Raw genomic sequence first — 23,787 nt, forward strand, 5'->3', positions numbered from 1 at the left:
ATCTGCTGGGAAACAGCAACTGCATCTACATGGAGAAAACACATGTTTACATTCTGCCATACAACAAGGGACGAGGGTCGAGGTACCTTACCTTTTATAGACACATCAAAATGTTGTCTAAGTTGTCTGGCATCACTACATAAACTGTGTTTAGGATATTTGCATCCCCAGTTTTGGGTGAAAACACAGCTGTATTTAGAGCTGTCCACCTGTGACCAAGATGCATTTTAATTCCAAGTGTGAACAGGGCCTCATTAAAGTGGAATAGTGATTAAGTCTGTTCTCTCAGTCTGTTTCAGTGTAATTATCACATCACTGTGTTCATATCTGTCTCAGAGTCTCTTTTTTGGTATTGTTCTTTGCCTCGCTGTGTCACTTCCTGTGTTTGTCTTAGTATGCGTTTGTCTCTCTGTGTCATTCTCTGTGATTGCCTAAGCACTGACTTTGCTGGAGGACAGACAGGCAGGCGAGGCTGGCTTGGCTGTGAGGGTGAAAGGTGGTGTTGGTTGGTGGCTGTGAGGGGAGGGGTGGTTGGGCAGGTGCAGCATCACAGCCTCTCCCGAGTGGGGATCCAGATGTAAGGCCCTGATTGCTCCTCAATCACTGTCTTTACTTTGTGATAGACCTCTTCAAAACTGTCCCCTTCCACGACAGCTGCAGTAGGACACAGGGTAAGCGAGGGAAGGAGAGAAACAAAGAGGAACAGAGAACGCGACAGATATTGGCAAGCAAAAAGAGAGAAGAGACAGTAGGAAGCCGGGGGGTGGGGGGTGGGGGTTAGAGGAGAGAATTGACGTTTATCAGATGTGTTCCCTTTGCAATCGTGATGAATGATCAGTGCACATCATGAATGTGGTTGGACTATCTGTGTACATTGTCAATAAAATCATAATGATGAACAATCACAATGTTGATTGCTACAAAGCCTCCACATATTCATTCAAAGGCTGATAAAATGTTACAGTAAGCATCTGTTCATGATTTATTATAAATTACAGGCAGCCATGGATTTGGGAGGAAACATAACATTTATAATCTGTCAGCTGATGTGATTTGCCCTAAAAGTGTCTCTTAAATGTTAAAATGCTCTTTTCATTTAACTCACTAAGCTCTGCCACCAAAATGGAAATGTGAGGTTCTTCTTTGTGGCAAAGGCATGTTTTAATACTGGAAATTATTGGCTTCAAGATGAGGGAAAAAAGTGATAAACCTTGAAGTGCGCATTTATTGCAATTTCAAGTGTGCACACCTGCAGTGAATACATGTAAAAACCTGCTGGCAAAATCTTGCTGCAATAAAATGAAAGAATAGCACAATTGCCACTCCAAATCAAACAGATTACGAGTGTGCAGTGAGGTGCAAACACAGGTGTATTAGCTTATGTTTTCCATCTGGTGCTGCCATAATCCAAACTCAAACCTACTACTGAGTATAAATGGTGTTTAGACAGTGCAGGATACCAATTTGCAACTTAAAAATCCTGGTTGCCTGGTGTGCACATAATTTCTGTGTGTTCATGTCATGTAGACAGAGGCGTTCTGCTTTTACCTGAGAAACACTCTAGGAAGTCTTGTTCTAGTTTGAGGGCTCGGTCCATTCCTTTCCTGGCCTGCTCTTCTGTCAGGCGAGTGTTGATCTCTCTGTTCACAACATGCACAAAATCATCTATTACAGCACATATTTTCATAAACAGTGTATCAAATATCAAAATAACTTTTACAGTACATACAGGACATTCTCCAGTGACTTGGGCCGGACAAAGATGGCGATTGGATGAAGCTGAGCAGCTTGTAGTCTGCGCACCGCATTGGCTGATACATCTAGGATGCAGTGCTTCCCTTGCTACTTGTGCACACATACAGGGGGGAAAATGATACGGATTAATAAACACAAACTTATTTCAGTACAATCAGTAGCCCCGTAGGACTAATAAAGGATTATCTTATCACCTTTTAAAATGGCTAGTTAGCAGTATATAGTTAATTAAATGAGAGGTTGCAGCCAATTGATTGAACTTTTCTCTAATGGTGTTGAAAACAGAGCTAAGACACCTGAAAATAAAAAGTCAATTACTGATAAATTCATCACATTTTAATTCCTCAGCTTTCAGTTTTCACATTTTAAATGGATTTGGAAGTAATTACCCTATTTTATAAAATTTGATCATTGCCATTCATTTTTCACTCTGATACAATAAGTTGCTACACACCTGCTCAGCCACCTCACGGACACTCTGGACACTGGTGCCATACAGGTGACTGTTGTACTGGCCTGCCTCGATGAACCGATGACTCTGGATGTCCTTCTCCATCTGTTCCCTTGACGACACAAAGTGATAGTCCCGCCCATCCACCTCATATTCCCTCTTGGGCCGTGTGGTGTCTGTCAAGTGAAGAACAAAGAATACGCTCACAGCACTTTGAGCCTCAAATTAAAGCAATTATTTCACTGGGAGGGATGCATTATGCAGACATAACCCGAAAATGGCTGCAGGTGGCAGCAGTGACATTAAATAAAAACCAGAGAAGGGATCTGTGTCTGTGACTGACAGCATAATTACTTACGTGGGACACAAGATCCAAACTTATCAGGGAACTCAGACAACAGATCGTCATTTATCCTGTCCTTCACAGGACCCAGAATGATAATGGGCCTCGCATAATGAACTAAGTTCATGAACAGAGAGGGAGAGAAGAGAGAGCAGCCACAGTCAACAAAAGACAATCAAAACAGAAAAGAAACTTTAAATGAAGGACTTCAATCATTCTTTTGCAGGACCTTACCTTCCACTTGGGTGACCGTCTCATAACTGTGTGAGGGTTTATCTCTCCCTGGTGACAGAACATTGAAACATTCAGCAGAAATTCTTTTAACCATTATTATGAAATGACATTCAGATTTTTTTGTCTGTATGTGTGGGTGTGTCTGTATTTGTGTGTGCTGACGATCTGGAGCTTATATGAGGCTTCAGCAGTCTTAGTTAGTTATATCAAGATTTATATCACATTTACATTGTTTTTATGATCAATCTGCCTCTTGTTGTTTCCTCAAACAGTTTTTTCCTTGTTGAGCTGTGGTGGATGTATAGTAACAAAAAAAGGGACAGTAAAATTGAAAGATTTGTACTTGATTTGACTAATTTGGAGTTAATCTAATTTTAAGTTTTAAATACATTTTTGCATAATTGCAGGCTTGCTGTAGATTTTGTCCTCCGACACTTACATGGAAGACTGTTTAGTAGCAAATGAGTTTCCCCATTGGAGGATTAATAAAGTGGTTCTAATGTTATCTAGGTACATGAAGAAGGGATCTTCTAATGGTCAGTATGAACAGGAGGAATGATCATGGCAAGAAAAACCTATTTCAATATTAATTTGGGCACCTGACTGTTGTTTTAAGAAATGAGAACCTGTCCTTTATAATTGCCTTCAATACACATCACAGTATACAAAGTGTGTCCAGTTGCTATTAACATTCATTTAAATTTGAGTAAAACAAACAAACCAAAGCAAAACAAACTATAAAAGTGCGTGCATTGAATAAATGTTAATGAAATGGTAAGATGTTTGTGCATATGCCAGTAGTTGACCTTTTTTAAATGTTTAATATTATTCCCATGTTACTTGTGTTCTGCCCATTACTACAGTGTTAACATGCTGTCAGTAATTTGTGTAAATGTTAGTTTCCAGTGTCACTATAATATACACTTATTACCTTGAGTGCTCAAGCTATCCCGACCATGGTCCTGTAGCAGAGGAGAGAGCATAGATTTACACATTGGGAGACAGTTTGAGGAAAACTACCTCATTCAAACGGCTGTGATGAATTAACTTACCCTCTCTTTGGTGTTAGCACGAGACCATTCTTTTCTTTCCACCCTGTAGAGTAGAGGAGGAAAAAAAACCTATTATGTCTGGTTACGGATAAATAGTATATGGCTTACATAATTCTTTCGAATTTGCTGTCAGCAAAGTCTCAATAACTCCTGTATGAGTATTTTTAGTCACACACTAAGTAGAATGTAATCAAGACATTGAGTAATTCTTGAAACACAATAAAAGATCGCTCCACTCCCACACACACTCACTGTGAAAAATGTGGCTCACCTGTGCTTGCTGGGGATGAAGCCGACCTCCTCTGCCTCATTCTGGGGGGCAACTTTGCGAGCCTGCCACCACTCCTCGTCTCCACAGTCCAACACATGCAGCACATCCCCAAACCTGAAGCCCAGCGCCTGACTGAGGAAGCCACAGTCTGCAGTCTTGTCATAGTCAAAAAGGGCCCTGCGTGATGAAAGTTATGAAAATTCAAGTTACTTAATGTAAAAATTCAATTTCACATTTTCTTTACATTGTTTGAAAACTTCAACTGTGGCCTATTATAACTGCTTGCTATATTGTTTCAGTTTTGAGTCCTCCAACTCACACAACGGTTTTAATCTTGTAATGTAATATTCAAGAGGGCTACCACATTTCTCTGTACTAGGCCTATATAATCTTAATTATATAACAGTCATATGAATGAATGCATAATGCTCTTCGCTCTTCACTCAACAACACTCTATAGACCTGGTCCCTAATGCTGGCCCTGACATATGTGATATATGATATGTATATGATATGGCCCCGTTTCCACTGCAGGAACTTGGGGGGAATTTTACGGGGCCGGTGCGACCATAGACTGTGCGGCCACATAGTAAGCAGACCGTTACACTGTAGTAAACTACACAATAACCCACAATGCATTTCGTCCCTACCCGAGCTGAAATCAGCAGGCTGAGGCTGATTTTATTTTAGCTCCAACTCTGTAAATATACCACTTTATTCACATTTCTAACCTTTTTATGCGAGCCCTTAGATCCACAATGTGACGCCGTTTTGTCCAAATAATACCTGTTTAAAGTTTTGTTCCTGCGAATTCGGAGTCAGTATATCTATGATTCGGAGTTAGCCGTAGCTAGCGTGCCTAACCGTAGCGAGTAACACACTTCCGGTAATTTTCACAAAATAAAACACCCGTTACCATTTATTATTAAGAAAACCATAACGGTAGAATTGGTGCTTTTATTTTGAAAACAGTCAACGAAAACAGAAAGCGCCATTTAAAAAAAACCCAGCAGAAGAAGAACAGTAGTAAAAAGCGTTTCCACCGCCGGAAAAAAGTTTATAACGTCCAGGCATAGCTGTTTCTGTTGCTATTTCCGTGTGTTTTCAGTTCATGTAAAAGTTAATTGTAAAATTTTAGTCACCCAAAAAGTCTTGTTCAGTCTTTGGTCATACTAACTAACTAACTGACCCTCTAAGGAGTTGGATATTCAGTTTTTCTGCTATACATCTTGTTTTGTTCGTTTTAGCCAGTTTTTTTCTCTGGTGAAAATTAGCATTAGCATTATCACAGTTAACTATACACTCTAGTTTAAATGCACAGGTCAGCTCCAATCTAGCTGTCTCTTCTCTTCACTTCAGGCCATGGCTCCAAACATCCAAGATGGCGACGGTCAAAATGCCAACATCGGTGCTTCAACGTCACAGGTACAGAAACATTTCCACATCTTCTATCTGAGTTATATTCAGACTGGAGTCCAGTGGGAGATGTCAAGGTAGCCACGTCCATTATTTTTGTGTATGGTTTGACCTGGTTGCACAGATAATGATGCTTATTATGAAAATAATGTTTTAATGTCTCTATGATATTCTTCACATAAACACTGTCAAATAGTCCTGTATTATGGAGTTGGGTGGTTGGTGTGATTACTCTTGATGCTATGAGTGGACTATCCCTGTTGAAGCTCTAAAGCGGTGAGCTGCAGTTGTCACGTTGCTGGCATTTATACTATTAAATAGAAGTGAAATGTGCATGGGATGATCCCTACTGCTCTCTGTTCTGCAGTTTGTGTAGTAGCATTACTGTTAAACACTGATGTTTGTTTGTAAGGCTACAACATTGAGCTTGTGAATACACATTGCAAGTTTGTGTGGAAAATTGCATTTTTTAACCATATACAGTGAGCATTTACATCTATAGTAAACAACACAGTAAATCAATTGTGGTATTTAGGCTACAATAAATCTAGACTGGGCAGTATCTTGAATCTTCTATATACATGTAAAGCCACATAAGTGGTACTATGGTGCATGTCTGTTTGTTTGTTGAATTACATAACCTTGTAGTTGGACTGTGACTTAATGGTAGGGTATTTATTCCTTTACAGTTTGTTAATATACACATTTGGTGTGAATGCCCTGGGGCACCCTATATTGTTAATCCAGGCCTGACTTTGGACCTGTCGAAAGGGTTGTTGAAGTGACTGCTCTCTTTTCCACAGCCTGTGATTCACAAGCTATTTTCTCCTCAGACATTTCAGAAAAAACGTCTAATAAGAGTTTTACGACATGAATCAAACCAGCCTAAGCAAAGACATGAAACACAACCTTATTAAAAAAACATGAAAAGGCCAAAACTGGATGTAAAGAGGGAATAAACTGGACTGAGTTTATAGTCAACTTTAACCAGTACCATTTACAATCACATGTTCCTCTTTCTGTAGTACTGCTTCGGTAATTCAATGATAAACACAATGTTGAACTTAAAATAAGCCTACCATGAGTGTTGTACTGCACCATATACCAATGCTTAAACAATCTTGTAATCAAAATGAGATACCTTTTAAAGATTAGTTTTGTAAGAACAATAACAGTTTATGGTCCTAAACTAGCTGCATTTGGGTGCTAGCTAACTAATCCAGGCAACTTTAACAAATATGTGGTGTGGCTAACTATGCTTAACATAATGTTAGCTAGTGTGTTTGTTTTTGCAACCAGATCATTAATGGCTAAACATATCAAAGCTTATCTCTTCAAAAACATTCAAATGATCATCTCCTCATCAAAAGCATCAAAAGGCCCTCATATTTTACATCAATATGTTGAAATTGACCCTAAAAACCTTGTGTTATCTGTGCTGTTTATACTTTGAGCGTCAGACCTGATGTAGAAGCCTCTCTTTGGGTTGCTCCTTAGCGTCGTAGTCCCAGAGCCCATGCTGCTGTTCATCAGCTGTTCCCTCAAGTCATGGATCTTAGCCTCAAAACGACTATACTCTGAAACAGAGAAACACAAAAAGATCTATTGACCAAGTCACAGTTTGATTCATAAGTAAGGATGAGGTTGTACTAACCCAACTTTTTAACAATTCCTCAACTCAGCTATAACAATTACCAATCCTGATAAGTGCTCTCTTTTTCCCTAATTTAAATCTGTTTACTGTATGGAACTCATTTGAATCATTTTATATTATGTTAAATAAGGTGAGGGATTGCTGTGGCACCAACTAGGACAGAATAAATACAACTCATTGTATAATGTAGAATTTGTTTTCAGTAGTACTGAATGACTAATTACTTTCATGTGTCTTTGTCCATGGCCTAAATTTTCACCTTTTATTTTATAGAAATCAGTAGATTTACCATCTTTACTATTTATTTTAAAAATCTGTATTATTAACTTTATTTTCACTATTTTGATAATTGATAAACTGTTTAGGTCATTTTTTTTAAAACAACAATTCCAAATTTTTAATGATTTTCATCCAAGTTTACACATTTTTTTTGATGTTTTGAAAAAATCAATGAAAAATAATCAAAATAATTGTTACTTGCAACCAATATCCTGCTAACAACCGAACAAACACACAGACACTCGACACATTATTTGATTGTGTCGTATGATTAATTCAAAATACTGTCATTATGTTATGTGACCATAATGATGGTTGCTTTTAAAGTTAAAGAAGTTTCCTGCACTGGAATGGATGCATTAACAATGACACAGTCTTTGTGTGGCGGCTTGTTGCTTTACCGTCGGGTCTGTACTGAGCGATAATGGTCACTGTCTGCCCGGCGTTCTTCAGTGCTGCAGCTGCTTGTTCGTGTGTGGCCATACGCAAGTCCACGCCGTTCACCTGATGCACACACAACATCACTGTTAACAACAGCAACTGAAAAACCACTGTGCCACTATAGAGCGCCTGTATGTGTGTTTGTGTGTGTGACAACTTTATGAGGATAAAGCGTCTTTACACTGAGGATCTGATCGCCCTTGTGCAGCTCTCCACTGAGGTCAGCTGGCCCCCCTGCCAGGATGAAAGAGATAAAGATTCCCTCTCCATCCTCTCCCCCAACAATGTTGAATCCCAGACCTGTGGAGCCTCTGTGGATCAGGACTCTGCGAGGCTCCCTAGAAAAGAGACAGGGGACGGAGGAAAATTACCAAAAATAACTATTAACTACTAATATGATTGTGATTCTGAATAATATACACAATCCACACTCAAATACTAAAACTAATACTGCTAATCCTTCTTCTACTTCTACTTTTACTGCTAACACTAAAACAGCCAATAAATCAATTTACATGATGAAGAGCTGAATGATCATTGCTCACCTGGGGATGTCATCATCTCCCATCAGGCCATGCAGAACGGGAGAAAACCGACTAGGTGAGGTGGGAGTGAGGGCTTGTGGGTAATCTGACCCAAGATAGTTTGGGTGGCTAAGTTCAGTATCCATATGGGAATATGCTGGAAAAATACACACAAAATTTAAAGAGATGTAACAGGCAGATGTTGTGCACAGCTATGTAATATCTCAAGGCCTTTTGCTTTTCCACTGACTAAATGTACTTGTGGAATGTGATATTTTGTCTGTGTTTTGTATGAAGTACTCTGTAATCATCTCCTGAAAGACTGTTGCAAAGAGTATTTCTGTGCTGTAATTCTTTATTACAAGGGCAGGCTTTCATCAAGTGACAGATTCAGGTCAAGGGAAAATGTTCAGTTTTTGTGAGAAAGCAAACAAACTAAAAAACCCTAAACCTGTACACCTCAGCATTGAATTCTCACAGAACTCCCATAGTGATCTCAGTGATTTAGAAAGAACAAGAAAAAGCTGTCATTTTTGTGGGTGTACGTTCTTGGAAATGCATCAATTCAAACATTGGACATTTTGTTTTAAAGTTGTCCGGTCTGATTTTAACCAGCCAGCTATACCAATGTCCCTGAACCCACTAAATGTGTCCTTATGCCTTGTGAAATCAGAAACTGAGACAAAAAGACTGAAGGGCTTACTGCTAGTGAGGTCTGGAGGGTTGTAGGAGTTGGTCAGGAACAGGTTGTTGGGCTTGGCCACCCTGAGGTACACCACCTCGGCTGTGTTCTTCAGAGCCCCCACCGCATCCTCATGCATCACGTCCTCCAGACACACGTTGTTCACCTGATGGTTCACAGCAACACAGTCAGGGATGATAAATGCAAAGTGAAGCAATTAAAGGGAGCTGCTAGCATGGCTCCTCAGACCAAATACTGTATCTCCCACATGAAGGGTCTGATAGACGCTCATAACTAAAGATGCTTACAGTGCTTCTCAGTATTTATGATCAAGAGAACACCAGCTGATCAAATTTGTTTTTTTTTAACAGTCATGATGAACTGACTTAACGCAAGACAAACTATAAAAAGTGCATTAGACCTGCATCAGTAAGTCAACTGATTGATTAGTTGATCAACAGCAAATGAATCAGCAGCTAATGTAGAAACTAAACAATCATTTAAGTCATTTTTTAGAAAATATACTAAAAAATATGCTGGTTTCAGCTTCTAAAATCGTTGTCTTTGTCAGACACGCCTATGTATTACTTAATTGAGAAAGTAAAAAAATAATCAGGAGATGAATCAATAATGGAAATAATTGCCAAAGCACATTTTCAATGGTAGAAAAATGAGCTTCAAATAATTTCTTATAAATACTACACATTATATAATGAGCTGAAAAGCATATCATCAATTCTTCCCCTATTCTAGAAATTACAAGTAAAATTTCTAAACATTAAAGTGGGTTTTCCAGCAAAGATAATGTTTTATATTTTATATACAGTTGAATATTTCCTCTGTTCTCTTCTTCCCTGAAGGGTCCCCCTTGGTTTGGGAGTCCCTAAAGGCATTATGCAGATTCGCACCCTTAACTACAAAAGGCTATAAAAAAGAGCATTATTATATATGACTTCAATAAGCCAACGATCATAATATATTTTTAAACAGATTCACCATGAGCAGAAGCATATTGATGTATCCCATTTAGAGGTAAAGCGTTGCCTCAGACACCATTTAGTAGAAACCCAGCACCATTTTGAGGTTGCTGGTGTTGAGCTGACTGTCAGCTGCACCACTATCTCTTGTCCAGCAGATGGCAGTAATGCTGCTCAAGACTCACTGTGGCAGTACTACAGTTCAACACTTATCCCACCCTACACATCTATTAACATATTAATGAAAGTAATTCCAGACCATGAAAATCACAGCTGTAATTTATCTTGGCTCTTAATACATCAGTGCTGCTCAAGCACACACGTATCCAATTGTGTGCGTGGGTGTTGGTGTGTTTTAATAGGTGAGAGTCTGAGTCAGTGACAGTGTTATCATATATGAATGACTGACCGCTAAGATCTTATCCCCGATCTGCAGACGCCCATCTTTATGAGCTGCTCCGCCTTCTATGATCTTGGTGACATAGATACTGTTATCTCCTGGTATGTGCTGGTTTCCCACCCCTCCAGCAATGCTGAAACCTAATCCTGAGAAAAGGGAGCGATGAGAGAGGCAGAGAGTGAGCAAAGGAGGTACGGGTTAACACAGAGAAGATTTTCCAAATCCAGAGGGCACAGCTTAGCCGGGTACAAAGCATCCTTAAGCCCACACAAAAGCATCTGTGGTATACACAGTCCACACTTCCACATACCTTTAGGCCCTTTGATGAGTTTGATTTCAGTGACTTTCTCTGCTGCTGGTTTCCTGCGGAGGACGTAGAGGCGGACGATAGCACCTGCCTCCTTAAGAGCCTCCACGGCTTGGCTGTGTGTCACCTCCCTCACATCAACATCATTCACAAATAAGATGCAGTCATTCACACTAACAAACAGACGGAGAGACAAGAAGGAAAATACAGCATGAGTTTTTGTGTTGGTGTATTGGGTGTAATATGCCACCAAAAGCAGTCGGTCTTGAACAATGCCTGTGTTGGGGATCCGGTTTCATCACAGACATCTGGTCTTTCCACCCCAACTCTCAGTATCCAATGTTAAAGAGGTTAGAAATTGATCCAGCATGAGGGATAGCTGAAATGTAGCTCTATTTATGTTAACTGCTCTTGAAAATGATGAGCTGATATGTGGAGTGAAAATGTCAGCCCGTTTGCAGAAGAAAAGCAGATTTTCAAGCAAGCAGATTTGGATGAAATAGCTATTTTAAGATGTAGACATTCTTTCCTTCAAGGGCCTAAAAACTCTACTTATCACTATTCCATTCATGTGCTTAAAATTGATTTTACGGCCATGTAAATTATAGTGTGTAAAATTTTGTAAGACGGAAATAATTCTTGAGGGCTGCAAGAGGTTTAACCACTGAGATACATCACTAAAAGCAGGGAACAAATGGTTGCTGACATCTTCAAGTCTGAGCTTCACACTGGCAGTATTAAATATATATTTTGTAGAGCGCATTTTTATCGTACAGTAACACATTTTTTTTAATGCTTGCACTTCTAGCAACTCATAGAGTGTCCCTTTATGTTTCTTTGTAGCTCTGTGCTCATCGGGATGTGTACAGCATTTATTAAGATTGTGTAAATGTACAGTATAAAATGTTACAAAATAGGACTATAAATCAAGCTTTAACAAGCCTCATGGGGTTCTTTATTCAGATTTTCAAGGATTTTTCAAATAATCTTCAGGGGGCTGTTGAGTCATTCAGTGCTGAAGAGTTAGCCTAAAGAAAGAATGATTGAGGATTTTGACTGAGTCACCATTAGAGATTTCAAACCATTTGAACCTGTCATATATAACACACCCCCTTTAATGTTTGTAAGGAATTCCTTTTCTTTCTTTTTTTCCCTTTTAGATATGCACTAATAATTTATAGTATTATAAATTATTTGCCTATAGCAGCCAGTAAAAATCAAGTAAAAAACCCTGCATTCAGGTATATATGAGCTTTCTCTCGAGGCCTGCTTCGAACTGAAGTCATTCAAGATGGAAGTTTGTAGGTCAACTATAAAGAGGGGGATGAGGAGGATGCCTCCATACATGTCTTGTTTATTGCAGTGTAATCGGGAAAACGGCTTATAAAGTACAGTTTTTATTCAGAAAAGAAAACTCTGTGTGCACTACAGCTTCTTACAAAAGTGGGAAAGCAAATGTGACATATTCCTGTGGGCTGCTTCACAATTTGATCCTTCTGGGCTTTATTTTTTAGGTGTCACTTGTCATAGTTTCTTGGAGAATACTTTCATCTAAAGTATGTTACGCTGTCAGCTTCTACACATTTTCTCCATTAAAAGATGGACTGCTTATAGTGTTAGTCTGGAGTTTTATGATGTTAACTCAAACAAACTGAAAAAAACTCTATTTATTATTTAGCCCTTTCTTACCATGTCATATCATTTGTTTAAATTGGACTTCTTTTAACATTTACAGCATACATAAGAATCTATTATACCTCCCAAAAATGATCTCAAAATCACAAAGGAGCAACATAACAGTTTTAGAGAAAATACAAACAATACAGTTAAATAAAATTGCGGAAAGACTGATTGGATGAGGGATTCAGGTCTTGAATTAAATAGGCTGGTCTATCTGAGGCGATGATGCTAACAGTCAGTAGGTTGTAGTACTGTGGTACAATACTTTAGACTTAAAATGAAGAGGTGCATTCTTGCTGGGCGGTTTCTCCTCTTGTAGTGTTTTTACTGACAGAAAAGTGACTGAGTATGTGAATAGAAATTGTGCTGGAATGTGGAGAGTGAATAGTAGAGCTGTGGTTCCTAAAGTGGATGGGTGAGGACAGGCAAAGGGTGCAGCAGAATTAACAGTATCATTGTTGAGCTACTGTATGTTTTTAATAATGTTTCACTACATTAAAAATTCCAAACATTTACATTAAATACTTTTAACATTACAAAAAAAGATAAACAAACAATAATCATAAAAATCACCATATTAAAATGATATGCAAGTAGTCGGAGGTTACATGACTTCTCATAGTTGTCTAAAAAAGTTTGGGCACCACAGTGTTAGACGAACATTTCTGTCATCTGTAACTGGAGTCGACCTGACTGTATATGTGAGATTTTGATTGCTGTCATATTTGTGGTATGTAGGCCTGCAAGCTGGTTTTGTGTGCTTACTGTGTGTGGCTTTACCTCAGTCGCCCATCCTGAGCCGCAGCTCCTCCAGGTATGATTTTGGTGATGAAGATGCTGGGGTCGTCGCCCACATGGGGATTGTCTGTTCCCCCTGCTATGCTGAAGCCCAGGCCTGAGTTACCCTGAAGCAGAAAATACACAGCATATAATTCATCACATCAGGGGCATCTGAGTGTATTTTAAGGGGTTTGGAGACTGTAATGATCATGCATAAATCATGTTTTCATGACTTGCTTAATAATCAATACGTTTGAACTACAGACAAGTATAAATGCACTGTGAATATGTTCAAGATCAAGTTTAAAAGATCAGATTCACAGACTCACTCTCTCCAGTGTGATCTCCTCATATTCGATTTCCCCTTCTGTCCCATTCACCTGTCAGGATAAGATGTTTGTTAATTGACATGCAGAGAGAATTAGATTTTAGTGGATTTCTATTACAGTTGAAACAATTAAGCGATAAGTTGATTAGTCTGAAAAATTAGTAGGTAACTATTTTGATAATACATTTCACTGGAAAAAGTGACTTTGATGTTTTTGCTTGTAACATATAAAAAATAACTGAATTTTGCAGGGCTTTTGTACTTTTAATATAAATTTAAAAAATGACACTTTTGAATATGTTAATTTTTGCAAAATTGTTATGGCCTTTTCACCATTTACAGACCAAAGATTAATTGATTAATTAGGAAAATAATTAGATTAATCAATAATAAAGAAACATAGTTAGTTGTGTCCCTAATTTCTAGTATAAATAAGGGACCCCTAAATGGTCAGATAACATTGGTTGAGCATTGCCGTCTACACTTTATCATGACCATGTTTCTGTTTAGTAAATGAGGTCTTGTTAGGACCTCCCACAGGCTCCTGAATCATCACCAAAATCAAATGCATCCTTTAACCAATAGTTCTGCCCACTCACATATACTGCTCCTTTTTGAGACACTGCATGTTTGGATCAGTTTGATGCTTGGTTGATAATAGCAAAACTGCTCTTTTAGTCTAATTCGCCTCCTGGCTGAGCAACTTAACTACACATCTGTTTTACCTCTGCAATTAAGCTAGTCCCTGAGGAGGAGGGAATTTAAGGATCTTCAAACTTTACTGTTTTGGTGTCTGACCTAGAAAACAACTTTTTTTTAGTGCTGCAAAAATAGTGGTCTGTGATGGGAGGCTTTCTCTCTGAGAGACCTCATTCTGTAATCCAATTCAGATTAAAACAATGAGTAAAGACCTACCTGGATGCTGCTAGATGACTAGACTTACTGATAATACAGACTGAATTGAAGGCTGTTAAGTTTGTCCTGGTTGAGCCTAATATAATAATACAATAAAGGGGAGATTAAACATAATCCTTACGTATGGGGAGCCATCGAGTGTATCAGTGTTCACCACCACTGGAGGAGTATTTCCCTGGAGGCAGAGAGAGAAGATATATTATTAAGAAATAATGGCAGAACCTCAAAGATGCGGCAGCTCCTGGATGAGCTCTCAGTATATCCCTGAAACCTACAGTCACAGCCAAGACTGATAGCCATTTTGGCTCTTAGCAGTGATAACACTATTCTCACTCTGCTATGGTTGTCACTCTGCTAAAGGATAGAGAGCGCAACTCCAGAGTCATTTGTTATTATCATCCACGATGGACACGAAAAAATTAATGCTAGCTGCCGGTTGTCCTAACTCTTAGTCGTTGACTTATCTTGGAGCAGCTAGTAGTTAAATTACAGTATAGCTTGTATTATTGATGTAGTAAATGGAGATCTAGTGAATACCATGGACATGGACGCCCGCCTTCCGCCCACCATCCATTCCAAAACAAACCTCTCAGTGAATCATGTGCCGCCACGCTGACGGCACATAGTTGCAATCTCCCAGCACACCATGAAAAAACTGTGATTTGGTAACAAGGTAGTGACAGGCAGCACAGTAAGTGCCAATATCGTCAGCTTGCTTGATAGTCAGTTGTTAATTTCTAAATTAGGTCCAGAATCATATTACAATCATTATGGTATAAATGAATCCCAGCATTTCAGGAAGTGATTGTGGACAAACGATAAAAAAGTAAAAGTAAAGACAGCAATTCAACGAAAGGAGATTGTCAGCATTGAAATGATTTGGGTTTACCTGTCTGGGCTTTTCTCAGTCATCTCATCTGAAGTGTGACAGTTAACCTTTACACATTGTTCTTCTCCTTTTGATCCACTGTCTTTTATAACTTTGTTCCCCACACACAGTTTCATGCTTCTTTCCAGGATGTACTCTTATCATGAAGGTATGAGATGTAATACACCGTGATGTACAATACTGTATGGGTCAGACTTCATCTAAACTCCTGTATTTATTTCTGTCATTGCTCTGTACCACGCTGATTAGCATGGGAGAGACGCCACGCATCTAAAGTGCTTACTGAACAGCAGCAGCAACATAAATCAGTGTGCTGACCTTCACAAACCTGACAGCTCTTAGTCCCACTCAAAAAACAACTACACACAACTGAATACATTTTCTCAGCTTTTAAGAAAAACAATTTACCCAGTGATCTTCATGTGATGCAATGGGAAGTAACTTTTTTGGTCTGTTACTCTCAGAGACTTAAGTTCTCATGGAAACCCAATGAAGAAACGCTTAACGCTGTTGGTTCTTTTCATCAGGCCTTTTTTTTTCACAGCAGACATTGTGATATGCCGTTGCAGGAAAGGCACAGGTGTGAGTAATGGCATTAACAATGATTCCATTTCAATCAGTATCCCAGTGAGCCAGCATGTGCAATAACAAGGGCCCGGACGCACACTTATGTTGTAATTAAGGCTATTAATTACACCCGTGCTTTCCCAGCTACAGCATGTCATAAAAATGCTCTAAAAAAGCCTGTTCTTTTCACAACCCTCCTTTGCTCCAAGCCCCCTTTTTTCCATTACTGGTCATGTTGAATCCTACTAGTTATATCTAGCCTTATAAAGACAAAATATTCTTCCACATAAGGTAAAGACATAAAACTCTGAGCTCTCCAGAAAATGCCAGAGCTCAGCTTTAACTGCACACCGTTCGATTATAACGGTGGCCGTGCAGAGCTCCACCGTGTAGCTGTGTCCAACGGGCCGTGCTGCTGAACATTACGTCAAATTCACCCCTTATCTGCAGACAGAAATAATGAGTATAGCCAGCAGAAATCTAAGCCCAATGCAGGCAGTTTCCCTGCAGGGATTTTTGACAGAGGCCTCTCTGCCTCTCTCTGCTCTGTCAAGTTGCTGGACGTCGTGGTTGTTAGGATTTATGGTGTTTGGCTGCCTTTGCCCACCTATATTTTAGTACCAACTATTCAGCTTACCCGTCCTCTGCCATGTCTCTGCAGGCAGCTTCAAATTCCATCCACACCTAGACCTTTGGATTTATATGCAGGAAGCTAAGTGCCAGATTGTGTATATTCAATGACAAATTACAACAATAACATTTAAAAAAAAAGACAGTAGCATACACGGTACAGAGGAAAGAGCAGCAAAAGAGTGAAGCTGTGTGTTTGAAGCCATTTCCTCTCTCCATTTAGAGCTAAACAATATTGTTAGTAATTTGGAAGTGGAAACAAGGTTCAGGATCTGTTTAGGCTGCATATTGTACTGCACTGCTCCCTTGTGAGTATGTGAATCATAACACTTATAATAATAATGTGAACAATCTCCATCCCTGTATTTGTGGCTGTCCGTCTAACACTCATAACACATACTATGCATGCTCACACCACTAGCCGCCTCCAGTATGATGGACATTTTTAGCCAAAGGAGGTAAAATAACAATATAATTATATATCACCTGTTTCATTAAGCTTGATGATAATTAAAACACCAACTGCTCTCTTGGTGTGCAAACAGTGTTTCAATACCATCAGAGAGGATGATGTCATGTGTGAGCTGGCGCTGGATAGAAACCAAAGGTTGCATTAGAGAGGCTTTAACGCTGCACGTCCTGCACACCTTGCAACCCCTAACACGTGAAAGCCATCCAGTCATCAAGCAAGATAATGACCTCTATTGAAATACGCAATGTCACAGCAGTTGGTGTGTGTCTAATGATTTTTTTTTTTACAGCAACAATTAATCATGCAAGCATTTTAATGTGTGTCTGAACTGCTGCTCTTCCTTTTTAAGGGAGCAAAAAGAGTTCGAGACAGATAACAGTAGCAAAAACTCCAGACTGATCCTTACCTCAGGGGCTGACAAGTGAATGGAAACGAGAAGACGAGCGTGTGAAGTGTTTTGTAATGTGAAGCCGTGACACCGTGCTAATGCTCCTGTATTTGTGTGTGGGTTTCATCGTTTGCTGAGTGCAGGATGTGTTAGAGGCTAATTTAGACGTCACGTTACGTGTGGAGTGCAGGAAAAAGGGTAGCGCGTGCGGATGTGGGTGGGTTATCAAGGTGTGGAGTTTGTCTGCCACCTACACATCCATGTTTATTAGGATATGAATTGAAAGAACGACACAGCACCTTCACACCAGTAGTCAGACTCACAAACACGCCCCCCCCCCAACCTCCCCACTCTCACCCACATGCACAAATGCATCCTGATAAGTATTTTCAGATTTGATTGCTCAGCCTCACTGTGATTAAAATATCTATTATGAGCAATAGGTTGAGCCACAGCGAGCTTAGTATCTGAGAAAATACTACAACACTAACCACAAATATCACTTCAGTACCACTAGAAAACATGGCATAATTCTCCAAATATAAAGGTACAATCCTAGCAAAAAGCAAACTGGTTAAAACATGCCTACCATCTTATGATGTCGATGTTTCTTGGCTTTCCGTACATTATTGAGGAAGCGGCAGCCCATCTTCTTGGCGTACCACACGGTCATGAACATTATGCCTCAGCGCAGGAATCTAAATGGTGGTTGAGACTGGGGAGCAAACCCTGCTCGCCTCCAAAAAACACAATGACATCCACACCCACTGAGCGTATGGCTAGAAGAGTTACAGTACACTGTAGAAGTGTCCGCTTTCAAAAATACCACACAAGCATTACCGCAAAGTGATCCATCAGGTCCAAGTCCTGCCATAACAGTTGATCAGAAACCACTGAGTGTCCAGATCGTCTCAGTTTAAAATATGTATTTGAACTCAGCACGTGCCCTTTCAGCTTTGCTCTCTGCTCAATCTAAAAAAACATGTTTTGGACTGAGGATACACACCAATATAATGTTTAAATCCAGAATCGCAAAATCAGTACAGCCCAATTAGTATCCTCCTCTTTCTTGCTGGGTCGATGCTGAAGACTTCATTAGAGGAAGCCCCGTTCCATCCCCCAAAAACCAAGACTTGAGCTCTAAAAATTACTCATCCTCATTAAGGCTCATTATTATCTGAGACTTGTGTAGTCGTCCTGTCTTCAGAAACCACCCTTCCAGAATAAAAATGAGCCGTTATAAGCAAATCCTTCCATTCCCCGTCATCTGTGCTAGTGGACTGTGATAGCGGTGCCTCCCTGCTACTGGTCTGTGCTCAGTGAGAATGCAGTTCATATTTTCTGCTGCTACTGTACTGTACCCCCTCCCTTCCCCACTGCTGAGGGAATAAGGAGCGAGCAGGGAAGTTTGATGGCAATTACTTAGCTGTCTCTCTGTATAATGTCGATGCTGGTGATGTGAGAGGGGGAGGATTTATACTGTGGCGCAACTTAGAAGGGCAAGCATCTCAAACTGGCCTAACTTGACCCAGGGAAGCACCTGAAACTAAATTTTTTACAGTAAGTCATTCAGAATAGTGAAACCTCAGCATTGTTGTTTTTTCTTCTGTTTCCAAAGTTTCCACAGCTGCCATAAATAATTCAAAGAGTCCAAATCCATCTCTGCAACTCATGATACGATACTCATGACTTTTCATGTCTAGTAAGTATCAGAAATCTATGCAAATATTCTACAGTAATTTCTTAAGAAAAAAACTAAGATGCTCACACTGCATTACTGCGACTTTGATTTAACTTAAATGTAAACACAGAAATCCATACATTTTTTTCTCATTTCATCAATTAAAGCCATTATAAATCAGCTGTTGGCACAGTCCTGCTCAAGCCTAATATCCCTGCTGCTGGCAATAAATTCAGCACCATGGACAGAACTAGAAAGAAACACTAGAAAGACGCTGAATGTGGTGAAAAGATTGAGATGTTTAAAAAGGAAATTATGCTGGCTATTCATTTTACTTTTCCTTAAATAAATAGCTAAATGGTTGATGTAGCCTTATAAAGACACGCAACTGCTTACGCTAAAAAAGACTAAAATTCTCTTTTCAAATCGTCAGCTTCTCACAGCTCACTTGAGCTCTCTCTTTCTGAAAGACAGATGGATTGACAGGCGTGTAATATATACAGTACACAGTCACACACACACACATATACGCAGGCACACACACACACTGAACAGACTTATGTAAGGACACGCTGAAGGACAAGCTGTCAGCTGACGTTCTCATTTTGTTGAATAAAATTCCTCCGTCTACCTATCTAATTTTCTCACCCTTCCGATTGCAAGGCCCTCTCTATCTGTCTTACTCTGCCATTCAGCCATTCAGCATGAGCAGCTCTCTCGCTCTCTCGCTCTCTCTCTCTCTCTCTCTCCCCCCCCCCCCTCTCTCTCTCAAAGGAGCTGAGCTGCTGGTGCACAGTAATTACACCGAGGCTGCAGGGACATATTTAAACATTTATTAAAGAAAAGTAAGGAGGACGGAGAAAATGAAGATAGAAACCAGATACCGACCAGACAAGAGTGCAGAGCAGAAAGGGGAGGGTATAATAGAGAGCTCTTGGGAGAAACACTACAGAAAACAGTCATTAAATCATTACTTAAAATATATATATATATATATATTGCCTTTTTGCCAAGTGTCAAACTCATCTTGGAGGGGTTGACTGTTTAGTCCGAGGAGAATTTGTGTGAAAAGTATCTATGGTTTAGAAAAAGGAGGAGAAAGTGATCTGCATCCCTTTTCATTAGAAGAGACAGAGTGTAACGTAAACTTGGCGGTGGGGGCTTTCAGTAAGTGCTCTGCCTGCTCGTTCTCACTCCCAGCTCGTCAGGTGAAGGATAAATGGCAAATGTGTTGTGTAATGTTTTCAACCGAAGAGCTCCAGTCTGTCAAGATAAATGTAGCGTGTGCATTGTTTAAAAAACATTTTGCCTAAGAATATTTTTGAGGCCGATCTGTGTCAGTGAAGCAGCCACAGCGCTCTGCCTCCAGGGCTGCGAGCGTGTGAGTGAACCTCATCCAAAATATCAAGAATGAAAGTGGTTTTGAGGTAATTGTGGTATTTTTGACACGTCTTACACACACTCTTCTGGTTTGTCTTTATATGAAGGTTGAAGATGTCTTGAACACTGGCATCAGCCAAGAGGAGTATATCTGTATATCAATAACTGGATGAATTTTTCAGCACATGATGTCACAGCATACTATGCAGCCGCAAAACACTATAGCCAAGTTATAAGCCAAGTTATGGAGTCATATAGAGAAGAATTGGAGGGAAGATTCATTAATATGAGAGCACAGATCAATATCAGAAGTTCTGTGCAGTGCGATGAGGAAAAAAATCTAATAACATTATGTCCTATGTTTAAAAAAAAAAAAAGAAGTAGTAATTTGAAGCTTAATCATATACATAACCCAAAGATCTCCTCTCACTTTGCCAAACCATTGCAGTGCTTCTAGAGATAATCCTACCCATAAATCAATGGGCCCTGGAGTGGTACTGGCAAACCCCACACCATTGAAACAATAAAGAGACAAACTGACAACACCACCCACATATAAATGACAACCACACAAGTACTACACCACCCGCAAAGCCACACCGTAGGCTTCACTGCAATGCATCTTTGAGACAGTACACACTTTACCAAACCAGTGTGGAAAAATGTAATCTATGCATATGTGGACCAAAAGTACGACCCTGTATGTGTGAGACAGTGTATACAAACCCTTTTTTTCTGACTGATGACTTTAATACTGAAGGGTGCAGAATGTCCCATATGTTAAATAGTTTAATTATAAGCCACACAGTTAGACGGAGTGTAGTCAAGGTCAGTGCAAGCACACAAAGACAATAAATTATGTTCAGCTTCTTCCTTTTAAATCATTTCTATTCAGATAATAAGACATTTTAGGCAGTTTTTGCATTATTGCATGTTTGGATTTAAGTGGCTAGTTTGGGGACTTAACTGCACTTAAGTATGAACTCCTCAGCCACTCATGAGGCTAATGCAACCGGTCTGATCATAAAAGATGTTTTATAGCCGTCTTTTCAAGGTTATGAGAGTCACTATACACAGTCTAACACTGACACCTACAGGTTTCTGTCTGCCCTGCAAAAAGATTACATCTGTCTGTCCATCGAGTCCTCATGCCACACGACACCTTCAATATATCACATTCAAGACATGCCGAAGCTTACGTAGTGATGCATGTTAGGATTAGTTTAATCTTTGCTTATGTCTCATAGACTCATGGGTACTTTACCATTGATCTGCATTTGATTGAGAAGAAATACGCCTACAAAAACCATTCCCGCTTCTGTACACATAAACAGTGGACTGATCCACAATGCATATTTTTCTGATATGCTCTTCACATATCACTTTTTTACATTTGCATTCATGGAAACCAGACCACAACACATTATTTCCACATTATAGTTTAAATACACAACATTTCAAAAGTTTTTGGTTTCAGTCATGTAGCTACAGGCCCCAAAATAGTCAGAGTACAAGGTTCATAAATCTTTCAGCCAGAAAAGGTTTCAATGACAATGACTATGAACAGATTATCTCATACTCTTTGGTGGTACAGATAAAATGGAGTTGGACTGGACAGCTGGCTCGTTGCGATCAGACACCAAACCAAGCAACGACGTGCAATGAGGACACAAGTCTGATGGTGATGACTGATGATGATACCGCAAACTTTAAGGGTGACATAGCGGCACGGGTCGCTGTGCTCTTACCAGTGTGGAAACAGCGGAGGTGTACATTGGAGTGTGTCCTGTAGACATCAACACTGGCTGAAAAACAACAGAAGGGAGAGGGTAATTGTGCAGGGCATGCGGATGGGCACAGGGGATGAACAGCGGGTACTGCTTCAGGTTTTTTGGGGTTTTTTTATTGATCAGAGGGGATGTCAACAAGTTAATTTATGACGCACACTAACACATTCATATCTGGGTTCACACCCGAGATCCACCGAAACCAGGTTACCAAAACTGAATTTATGAATATTGATGAGACAGTATATAATTTAAAAATATCTGCAATAACCTTATTCTATAGGCTTTGAATCTGACCGTTTACTGCTTGTACTGTAATTGTACTCTAATATAACATATATCATATACTGTACAAGAATGTTCGACTAAATATGCATGAATTTTTACATCATATGTCATTGGAGCCTTGTAGATTTCATACATGAATTTAAAGACATTTGCACACCTAAAACTGTTATAACATATTACGTGAGTCACTTGCCTGTATCTATTATTTGATGACATTATAAACTTCAGATTTAGAAAATTAGAATGCACAACATAATATATATCACCCATTAACATACATATAAATCTAACCTATAATATTTATTATTCATTGATATACTTAATGTTTTAGTTAAATCCTTTACTTCCCTACATTAACATAAAGATGGGTGATAAATTAAAGGTAAAAAAAGGTAAAGACTCTGAATGCCTGACCCCTTCATTGAGGGGACATGGTATGCTATGGGGGGCATTTGATGGCATGGTTTGGGTGAACTTGTCACAAAGATGTCCAAATGAGGGAATATCTTTTGGAAGAATGGTGTTCATCCCTCCGGTAGAGTTCAGACATCTGTATGCGTGTATATGAATGTGTATTACACATACTTATATGATCCTGGTCATTTCTGTTATTGATTGCAGACCGAATTTTTTTTTTAAATTTCAAGAAACAACGTACTGTGTGCCTATGAACTTTATAGATAGCAGCAGTGCAGCATTTTCATGTCTCAGGAGACACTTTTCCTCTTACCAGAAAAGCTTCATATTGCAGTGAAGCACATCATTAAAGTATGGATGGTGGGACAGCTCTAGTTGCTGATCCATGTACATAGGAGGTGAATTAGTGCTGATACTGGTTTTCACAGGTACTATCTGTGCACCTCTCTTTCATAATATAGTCATGGCCTACTATTAATGGCTCTGCTGGAGACATTTTGGACAGTACTTTGGTCAATGGCACATCAGCAGAAAGTGAAGCATTATTCATTTATTTAGTCATCAGAGATTCATACAGGGAAATTTTAACTTATAAATCAACTTCCTTAAAGGACTTGCAAACCTTTTTTCTCAATCGACTACTATGAGTGAACAGAAGATTGTCTGTATTTGTATTTTTCTCCGTGCCTTTATTACTGATTTGAAGTAGAAAAATGTGATGTCACATGTGTTACACTGTCATTTACCCACAGTAACCTGATGAAGCAGATTAACAGAGTTTTAAAGGTGTTTAACTCTT

General features: G+C 39.4%; 1 protein-coding gene across 2 annotated transcripts in view; it reads right to left on the reverse strand.

Annotated features, from left to right (window-relative positions):
• Positions 1-252: 252 nt before the first annotated feature.
• Positions 253-23,787, reverse strand: part of LOC128371940 (disks large homolog 4) — a 39,190-nt gene continuing 15,655 nt past the window's right edge. Inside the window, exons 3-22 of one of the 2 annotated variants that reach the window (XM_053332355.1) lie at positions 22,245-22,301; positions 14,611-14,664; positions 13,576-13,626; positions 13,247-13,371; positions 10,790-10,959; positions 10,489-10,625; positions 9,124-9,268; positions 8,442-8,577; positions 8,078-8,234; positions 7,857-7,959; positions 6,985-7,099; positions 4,107-4,283; positions 3,836-3,878; positions 3,715-3,745; positions 2,784-2,831; positions 2,565-2,666; positions 2,210-2,382; positions 1,730-1,842; positions 1,549-1,640; positions 253-654 (exon numbers count right to left, since the gene is read on the reverse strand). In XM_053332355.1, coding sequence (XP_053188330.1) covers positions 548-654; positions 1,549-1,640; positions 1,730-1,842; positions 2,210-2,382; positions 2,565-2,666; positions 2,784-2,831; positions 3,715-3,745; positions 3,836-3,878; positions 4,107-4,283; positions 6,985-7,099; positions 7,857-7,959; positions 8,078-8,234; positions 8,442-8,577; positions 9,124-9,268; positions 10,489-10,625; positions 10,790-10,959; positions 13,247-13,371; positions 13,576-13,626; positions 14,611-14,664; positions 22,245-22,301 — 2,136 coding nt within the window. In that variant the 3' untranslated portion in view covers positions 253-547. Of the gene's footprint in view, positions 655-1,548; positions 1,641-1,729; positions 1,843-2,209; positions 2,383-2,564; positions 2,667-2,783; positions 2,840-3,714; positions 3,746-3,835; positions 3,879-4,106; positions 4,284-6,984; positions 7,100-7,856; positions 7,960-8,077; positions 8,235-8,441; positions 8,578-9,123; positions 9,269-10,488; positions 10,626-10,789; positions 10,960-13,246; positions 13,372-13,575; positions 13,627-14,610; positions 14,665-18,024; positions 18,115-22,244; positions 22,302-23,787 lie in introns of those variants that run through there. The other variant, XM_053332356.1, reaches the window with a different exon arrangement.

Source organism: Scomber japonicus, chromosome 13, assembly GCF_027409825.1.
Source record: "Scomber japonicus isolate fScoJap1 chromosome 13, fScoJap1.pri, whole genome shotgun sequence".
Classification (NCBI taxonomy): Eukaryota; Metazoa; Chordata; class Actinopteri; order Scombriformes; family Scombridae; genus Scomber; species Scomber japonicus.